General features: G+C 36.9%; 1 protein-coding gene and 1 pseudogene across 4 annotated transcripts; both read right to left on the bottom strand.

Moving 5' to 3' along the window:
- Positions 1–2,429: 2,429 nt before the first annotated feature.
- Positions 2,430–7,133, bottom strand: LOC113320977. Of its 4 annotated transcripts, none has more exons than XM_026568869.1 (9): positions 6,872–7,133; positions 4,699–4,819; positions 4,530–4,618; positions 4,316–4,426; positions 4,019–4,224; positions 3,653–3,796; positions 3,225–3,442; positions 2,865–3,123; positions 2,430–2,688 (listed from the first exon to the last, which is right to left on the bottom strand). In XM_026568869.1, the coding sequence occupies exons 3-9, from the start codon at positions 4,603–4,605 to the stop codon at positions 2,554–2,556; spliced, it is 1,149 nt and encodes a 382-aa protein (XP_026424654.1). In that variant the 5' UTR covers positions 4,606–4,618; positions 4,699–4,819; positions 6,872–7,133; the 3' UTR covers positions 2,430–2,553. The 4 variants fall into 4 exon arrangements, with proteins under 4 accessions (XP_026424654.1, XP_026424653.1, XP_026424655.1 ...); XM_026568868.1 differs by having other exon boundaries at positions 4,530–4,615; XM_026568870.1 differs by having other exon boundaries at positions 4,758–4,819.
- On the bottom strand, positions 5,490–6,852 carry LOC113320978 (annotated as a pseudogene).
- Positions 7,134–9,494: the final 2,361 nt, after the last annotated feature.

Below are 9,494 nucleotides of genomic sequence, written 5' to 3'. Positions count from 1 at the left end.
CTTAAATGCCAACAATCATGTTTGCCACACCCATAAAAATTGGCCTTCCTTTTGTTTTGATGAGTTTTTTGTGGATGGATAGTGACACTTTTGGGTTATAACTCACGGCCCGTTTACTATATTTCTTACTTGCATCAAAGAAAAGAAAAAGAAGAATAATAACACACCCGACCTCATTTAGTTTACGTTCTATCTGCTCCACAGTCGAGCAAAAATATCAATACAAAACAGGTTTTGTACCGCACAATGACTGTAATATCTTTTCAATCTCCATATTTCCAAAAGATGTGTACAAACAAGAAGAAAATATCCAAAAGATGTGCTAACTAATTGTTTGGACACAAAAATGTTAATTTCTTCGTGAAAGTAAGTCATAAGATCCTTCCCCGAGAAAGGGATAGTTAGATGACAGTAACCTAGTAGATTATGACTAACTAAAACTCCATTAATCAAATCAAATGGGAATAGAGTATTGCAAACACCAACAAAAATGAATATGATATAATTCTTCCAGAGAACTTGAGTTGGGTTATTCAGTATGCTACTTTGTTTATATATAAAATTTGTATCCAAGATAGTACAAACTGACAGAGACAGCTTGGCGTCCAAATATTCCATCATTGAGAACAAGGTAGGCCTTGGATGTTATAAGGCTGGAATTGTGTCTTTCCCATGTTACCCTTGGTGACGAAAAAAAAAAGAGAGAAAATTGAAAAACATATCAAACCCAGGGAACTGAAGTTGCAAAGACTTTTTCTATATAATTTTAACAGATACTCACACAAAACTTAGTATTACAAGAAACACCAGCGAGCAAAAGAAACCTCGTTTAATTGGGGGGCCATAAAAACAATTAGGGGCCCTGACCAATTTATACCCACACCAAAAATTTTAGGAGGGTTCTAAAAGGTGGTGAAAATACTATTTTATCCTTACTACTTAAAAACCTATCTTCCCCTCCCTTCCTCTCCCACCCGAGTTCTCTCCCTCTCCTCCATTAACGACACAAAAAAAAAAAAAAAATCTTCGTCGATTCATCGTCGTAATCGTCGATACGAAAAACTTTAATCCGGAAAGAGAATTAGAAGAAGAAATTGCGCCGATTAGAAAGTAAGTGAACTAAGACCCTCCTTTGTTTTGATTTTTTCTTGAGTTTTGATTGTGAAATTGAGGTCTGGAACCGATTTTTTTCAGTTACTGTGAGTGGGTCGTTACTCTGTATTTTCTTAAACCCTAACGATTCTTCATATGCATGTTAACTATATTAAAAATCGTTAAGCTATATGATGTTTAAGTTAACGACCCTAATTCTGCTACTACAATTTTTTGCCCTAGATTTGGATCGTTACCTCTGTAATCGAATCTATTGACGACCCTAATTCTGCTAAGAACAGTCTCTCTGTCTTAAAAATTAGAAGTGTCGTCAATATATATATTCGAGTCGTCATTGAACTCTTATGGTTTGGATTAGAGTCGTTACTCTTAGCTGACGACCCTAGTTGCAAAACAGAAATACTCACTGTCCAAAATATTGATAGGGTCGTCACATTATTTGTTAGTGTCGTCATGTTTTCTATTAGAGTCGTTTCTGTTTTAAAGAATAAGGTGACGACCCTTGTTCTGATAGCATGAAATACTCAACTGATTTGTTCCTTTTCTGTGTATGTTCCTTTTTTGTGTATGTCCCTGGTCTGATCCAGACCGTATGACTACAAGTATGACGACCCTGAGTGTTACATTTTACAGGGAGTTTCGGTTTTAGAGTCATTCATGTGTTAACCAAAAAACATAACGACTCTGGGTGACCTAGCTAAAAAAGGTCATCAATCTGTATCACACTACCCTAACGATTTTTCATAACCTGGTAAAGTTGCAGGTTTGAGTTGTTATTAGTAGTGTCAATATATTGACGACCTCACAGAGTCGTTTGGGTATACATCCCCCCCCCCCCCCCCCCCCCCCCCCGACTGACGACCCTTAAACTGAGTTGTTCCATAGTGGGGATGATTTGACCATTTGGAGCAACAAACACAAAAATCGAAGGGTATAAGATGTTTACCTGATTATTTTGAGCTTGGGGTTCCTCATTTTGAGGGTTGGTTCCTTCATTTGTACCAATATTCATGGCTTCCTCTATTAACATCTCTTCATCAAACATCAAATAGTTGAGACAATCTAACCTTCAACACAATCATGTTTGTTATTTGAAGCCTCACCAACATCATTTCCTTCACTACAATCACTCATTTCTAAAAACCCTAATTTTCCCCATAAAAACTCCTCTTCTTCTTCTCAACACATAAACACTACCTTTCCCACCCACCCCCCACCCCCCACACACACACCCAAATTTTAACTCTTAAATCTGATTTTAACTTAAACAAACTAATTAACTTAACTTAACTAATCATTTAGGGGTAGGTTAGCCATTTCAAAAAAATGGGATAAGGGATCCCATATTTGCTATTTCATGACCCTTTTTGTCCTGTAGTGCAGGCCCCTAATTGTTTTTAGGGGCTCCCAATTAAAGGAGGAAAGGAAACCATTAAACAATCAGAAATCATATTTTGTTCTCCCACTCATTAAAATAAGACACAGCATATCAGGGATGCTAGGAGAGGGAGAGGAATTGTAAAAGTTCCAGGACTCCAGCATTAGTCTTTTTCTTGATCCCTTGAAATGAACAACCTGTTAAAGAGCATCAAACATGTTAAGTATATCTAGCAACTAAAATCTCCAGATAACTCAATTCAACAATGATATGTGGTCCCACGAAGAGTATTGTTCCAGTGGTTGGATTCAGAAACCAAAACATAAGCAACGGGCATAGTTTTAAGAGAACTTGGGTTTATGGGTTTGTTTACCTTAACATCCAAGGGCATGCCATGAAACTGCCCTGCTCCTTCTGGGGGTGTCCAATTATAAATCACACATGGTAAGAAGAGAACTGATGCTCCGCGAATTTCGTCCATAAAAGGTTGTGGTCTAGTAAATCTTTTCGCATCAAATGAAGGATGAGACATTACAATCCAAGCCAAGGCTTTTTGGTCTCCTAGCATTCGTGAAGCTTCCATGTATTTGGAGCTGTATATTTCCAGAACTTCTTCTAGAAAGACTTTGGCCCTACAACCCAAGATTTCCAGTTTAAATTTCAAAAGTTGATAAAATATTCACTTGACTTACTAAGAAGAAAAAACATGAGAAATGCAGGGTTGCTGACGTACCTAAGAATTCCATCGTGTGTTCCCCTCACTGCTATAAAACCTGAATTTAGAGGTTGCTCCTTGTTGTTCCGGAAAGTTAGAGCGAGATGAAACTTTGGATAGTTTTGAAATATCTGGCCTAAATCATCAACAACTGATATATCGGAGTCTGTGAAGATGTAATGATGATTATATTCTTGCTTGCGGGAGTGCTCCTCAAGCCTCATTTCTAGAAAAGCCTGAGCATAGAAGATCAAAAGCATAAGCAAGCAGTTGAAACAAGGTGGTGTAGTAAGGTATTCGATCACAACAGAGTAAAAGAAATGAGATTAGACAAGTATGCTAATTGGGAACTCAAAAATCTATGATATCAAGAATTTCACGAAGGCAACCAGAAAAATTATCTCTGTACAAAATATATTACTATTGATAATGCAATGTACTCTTACAATGTAAGATTTGATTCTTTGAAGCATCAACTTGTCTCGCGAATATTCACCTGCAATAGGAACTACATTAACATTATTTCTGTGCATTGAAAGATCTGAAGCTGGATCAGTGAGAATGACTACGTTGCTCTGGGGCATTGACACCTGAAGAATGTCCAGTGTAAAATTTTAGTTAACCTTGGTGAGACATAATTACAAAATGGGTTGCTTATTTGGCAAGTGCTTTTCAGCCTGGTGCTTATATCCCAAAGAAAGAAAGAGGTATATTTGTGCAGTTACGCTTCTTTAGTTTCCCTTTGATCATTTAAGACTGTGTGCTTTAATTACTACAATGTGAAACCTTTCATAATCATAGGTTGTGAATACCTTTATGAAGTTAATAAAGACATCCAGAATAGTCAGTGATCTTTCCATTTTAGTGTATGAAGTTTCCCCAACAGTTACCAACTTTGATGATTTCTCCCCAGCAGAGGTGTTGTAAATAGTAAAGACGGTTACTATAGAGACGGTATCCTCCGAACTCGATATTTGTGGCAGTGCTGAAAACTGGTCCTTGTTTAAAGCTTTACGGTCTGAAAACACATACGCACACATCAGCAAACATGTTAAATCGAATTTGGCATGCTAACAGTTACAATCGTGAACAATAAAGAACAAAAGTACCTTGACATTGCAATCGATCACGTAAACCCTGACCAGCAGCAGGGCCCAGAACTAGGTGGTCAAACTTTTCCTTGTGGGACCTGTGTGGCATGCTCTGGTGCAATTCCATAACTGAAAAATGTAACATAATGGCCTGTGACTAGTGAGCTTCACTAGCAAACATATCTATAAAAAATACTATTCGGTAATGGGATAGAGAGAAGAGACAATTCACCTGAAAATAGGTAAGGAAGGAAGAAAATGAGAGGGAGACAAAACAGAAATCGACGCCATCCATAGCACTTTATCATGACTCACAAACTGCTATAAGGTTTTGAGGCAAAGGACACAATCAGCGAGGAAAGAGGAAACTGCTGAAATCATGGATGCAGGAATTGCTCTACCTGCTCCAATAGTTTGTTGCTCCACTTCATATAAAGAGCAGAAAAATGAAAGAACTAACCAGCTAGCTATAAAAAATAGCCGTTTTACTCTTCAGAGATACCGATATAATCCCCTTACAACCTGCAGCATAAGTATAGGTAGGTTTTCATATTAGTCAGAAATTAGCTTAAAGGAATAAATATGGTTTTTAAGGTAGTATGTCACAAGGAGTACAAGAAGAAAGAAAAAAAGAGTATGAGGTATAGGCGTATAATCATATTCCTGGACATAAAAAGACTAAGTGAAGCATTCCGTCAAGGAGGTGATTTTACTCTCCGAGAATGCTTTATCTGAGATTCTTGTTATGTTACTTGATGAAATTCTTTCAATACTAACAAAGGAAAACAGGTTAAGAATTAGGTAATTTGTTGCTAAGCAGGGACTCCTACCTTAGATAGTCAAACAGTCACACCATACTAGGCATCTCTGTAACCCTAACAAAATTTAATCACTAGTTAACTTCGAGTCCATATTTGGTTGAACAAGAAACGTCAAGCAGCCTGCTGCCTGTAATACAGATCCGGTGGGGATGTGACAACTGGAAATGTACCCAGGCACCAATAAATCTCACAAAAATCCCCTTTTTGCTAGTCGAGGGTTTACTCATAATAAATGAATGTAGTTCAACTGATAAGGTTGGGACAAACATAAAAGAAAATGAAAAAGGCTTGCAGAAACACTGAACAGGGCCTAAAGTTCCATTAGAAACAGCTTTAACCATAAATTTTGACTATAGTTTAAATTGCCAAAAGGAAGATTAGACGATTATCCAATCACAATTGGTACATCTAGAATTATATCAAAAGCCTAGATGCCTAAGAACACTTGTTTAAATGATTTTGCAGGTGGATCCTCGACATCAGAATCCAGTTCCCACCAAGGCTTAGTAATTTCTTTCTGGATATGAGCCCCAAAAACCTCAGAAATAATATCTTCGACATCCCCATCCTTGTTCTCAAAATCAAATTTGTCTACATCAGATTCATCTTCTTTTGACTCTGGTTTGTATGTCCACTCAAGTCTTTTCAGCACATGTTGATCCTTCCGACGTCCCATACCTGATACTGCCTCCTTTTTAGCTTTACCTACCATGATTTGTTGCCACGAAAATTCCACAGCTGCACATCTTTTTAGAGACCCATCTTTGCTATCTCCTACGACAACAGTCATAAGACCTCTTTGTCTTGCTTCCCTCAGGACGTCCACAAAGTCAGAATCATCCGATACAATAACTACACAATCGGCGCGTTTACTATCCATCATCTCAACCATGTGCTCACGCAACACAGTATTTGCAGCCTAGGGTTTATCCGACACAAATTGTACCCAAAACCCAGCCCTCTTAAGTTCATCCACAAGACCGTAACCAACTTTTGGAATCAAGACATCCCTGGCAGCATTTTTATACTTCTCCATCTTCATTGACAACTTACCATCCAATTTTATTCTCCGAGATCCTCTGGATGATTCTAGGTGATTCAAACGTTTCACCTGTTCCCGCTTGTGAATCTTAAAATGGTTAACATCATTTGTATGGAATTTCCTCCCACAAACTTGACATGCAAAAGGGACAAGGGGGTTAATCATGCCTCTGTTCTCCAACTGATTCAGTATCTTCCTCTCTTTCCTTAATTCTTGAACAGCAGATGGCATACAGCTTAATGCATAAAGATTGGCATATGCTACCCTATACCTTACATAACCAAAAGAAGATGCCATCTTCTTCAGCATATTCACCACATCCAATGGTGAAAATGATTTGAATGGTTTATTTTCTTCACATCAATTTTTGACTCTAATGAGGTGCATTTTCCTACTGAATTATATACCGAATTCGGTATGCTATGAGAAAATTTAACTAAAGGGAAATATGGGTTCCTACAAGGCGCTTTTTTATCAGATCTTAAAGCAGAGAAAAGAAATGAAAACCTTAAAAACTCAACCATAGCCAAATTGTAAAATCTAGTTTAATTTCAGACCCTAAATATCTTCAGCAGGGAATCTAGGTAAACTTTCAGAATGTTTTAGACTATTTCACACAGCTGTGATGTTGAATGGCATAATACAAAGAAAATACATAAAAATTTGGTATTGAGAAGAAGAATGAAATTTAATAGGAGGTTAAAGACTAACCTCAGAAACGGAAGAGTAGAACTGCGCAACTGTCGATTAAAGGTTTCGGTTACTGGAAAACCCACCGAAGAAGATACACAAAGACAATTGAAGAGAGGGAGAATGTGAGTGACAAATTGCTATCTGTTATAAAGGTTTGGCGAGATTGGGAGAAAAAAATGTGAAGATTTGAGCTTCGGAGGATCGGAGAGTGAAGAAGAGGGGAGAGGGAACAAAAGGACTTACAGATCAAATGCTCATGTTGTACGCATTTGGAGTCTGTTTTTTTACCAGCTGCAAAATATGGGCATTGCCGCATTGGTGGAACTTATATAGAAACTTGTTTTGAGGCGTACTCAATTTTTTTTTTCCCTGATGAAATTACTAGGTTATCCTTCAACTAAATTAAAAATCTAAACTAAAACTAATCAAAATCAGTTCAATCTTTCTTCTTCTCATCTCCCGCAGCCGAATTATTCCCTGCATAAACGTTGAAATTTCTTTTCATCGCCGATTAACCATACAAATCAAGCAAGTTCTCAACAAAAGTAAAGAGCTAATCCAATTGAGCGACGTTGGAAGGCGAAATCCAAATCTCGATTACTCTCCAATTATATTAGAAGATATTTCCTACAAACCCATCTTGTTTTTCATTGTTTTTACATCGTTTGATTGATAAAATGGGATTTCTTAGATGAAATTAGTGTTTTCAGAAGAGGGTTCGGCTGAGAAATTAGAGCCGAACCTAGCTTTGTTCTTCGTTTTTTGTTTTTCAGAAGATCAGTTCGGCTGATCTGGGAATATCAATTTTAAGCCGAACATAAGATATAGTTCAGGGAAACATTATGTTCGGCTAATTCGACTTTGCTAGGTTTTCAGCCGAACCTTTGACTTGGCTAAGTTATTGAATTCATTGAAGCTCGGCTGATTCGACTTCGCTATGTGTTCAGCCGAACCTTCTAATAACCTAAGTTTATTTTGGAAGTCGCACTACAAGGTTCGACTGAACATAAGTTAGCCGAACATTTCTCTGAAACTCGTCATTTTCATTAAACCAGGAGGTTCGACTGAAATCTATAGTAGTACGAATCAGCCGAACCACACATATATTTACAAAACCCCAAGGTTCGGCTGTAGACTAGGAGCCGAACTGTTCTTCGCGGCAAGTTCTGCTTCCAAAATAGCAGTTGAACCTGATGTTGAACTCTGAAAAAATTTGTAAGCATTCAATTTTTTTAAAGAATAGAAGTAAAAAAAAAGATACTCCTTCATCATTTGGAATCATCCATTTTGAATCACAATAATCTCAAAAACCTAGTTTTCCTTTTTTCTTCTTCCTCCTCTCAGAATATTTGATTTCTCTACTAATATAACATTAGCAACTTAACTTAATCAATGAATTAACATTACTAATTAATCATAATCATAATCATAATCATTAACATTTAATTATATTATTATTAGAACTAATTAAATAAGGGTATACTTGTCATTATTAAAAATGGATGGATAAGAGGTGATGGTCTTTTTTATCTGGTGACCCTATTTTGTCACCATTTGGTATGCCTAAAAAAAATCAGTATGCCTCGAAACAGGGTTCCTTATATATACACTTCAGATGTTCACACAATTTGAGAGCCCGTTAAAGGAAAAATACAATGGGCCGACCCTGAAATTTTGCTGCCCAGAAGTCAAGGTAAAAGTGTTTCCTCTCTGCTTGAGTATCAAATGAGTTTTCACCAACTAGAGCTAGCTCTGGATGCCCCAACCCACTGTAGAAAATAAAAACATCATGAATGCGAACACCATGTTGAAATAAACAACGAACCAGACAAGTAAAAACAGAGATAAGAGTGCACAAGGTCAAACGGAAATGCTTAATTACTTGAAAGATTAAACTGAGATGGCTAGGGAGTACATGGCCTGGTTCTCTTTAAAGATCAACTACTGATTCTCGCGGTAACTTATATTCATCTTTAAACTGGGATGTGAAGCTTGCAATAGAAAGACAATTTCATTAAAGTCAATATAAACCCACATGAAGATATTGGAAAATCCACAAAATCACTGAAACTGAGATGTGAAAATTGTAAAACTATGATACTGAAAGTACATATGATAGATATTTGATATTTGATTATGCTACGGAGATATACGAGCATGGAATTAGGAGATTGCTTATATAAAGCTCCTAGATTTATAGAAGTTTTGAAGCAAGATTATTCTCTGGGAAACTCTTTTCTTATTAAGTTCTTGATTACATATGAGATTCACTTCATATTTATAGGCATCATATACCGACTAGAGTACTTCCCAGAAATCTGTAGATATCTTTGACCGGACCCTTTACAACTGAGATACACACTTTTTTCTAGACTTTTCTTTTATATAAACTATTTGGACCGACCTTCACGTGTTCACATTACAGACTCTGTTTACTCTAGCTAGCAAATTCTAGACTATTCTTTTCTTTCAAAGACTTAACTTCATTTACACTAATTTGACTAACTAGATTACAAATTAGACTCTCCAACATCCCCCCATAATTTCTAATTGCCATAGATGTTGTCGTTTGATCTTCACCCAAATTTTTGTTCTTCCGTCCTAACTTCTTTTGCCCGTGCTAGTAGTAGCTTCTTCACGT

The sequence above is a fragment of the Papaver somniferum genome, chromosome 11 (assembly GCF_003573695.1).
Source record: "Papaver somniferum cultivar HN1 chromosome 11, ASM357369v1, whole genome shotgun sequence".
Classification (NCBI taxonomy): Eukaryota; Viridiplantae; Streptophyta; class Magnoliopsida; order Ranunculales; family Papaveraceae; genus Papaver; species Papaver somniferum.
This window is presented reverse-complemented; position numbering and strand designations above follow the sequence as displayed.

Bases quoted from the DNA above. Each gene is read 5' to 3' on its own strand.
- LOC113320977 (XM_026568869.1), bottom strand. From the start codon at position 4,605: ATGATAAAGTGCTATGGATGGCGTCGATTTCTGTTTTGTCTCCCTCTC. The intron at 3,797-4,018 runs GTATTCACAACC...GACATTCTTCAG, and splicing joins TCTTTATTAACTTCATAAAG to GTGTCAATGCCCCAGAGCAA. The intron at 3,124-3,224 runs GTACGTCAGCAA...CTTGGGTTGTAG, and splicing joins ACACACGATGGAATTCTTAG to GGCCAAAGTCTTTCTAGAAG.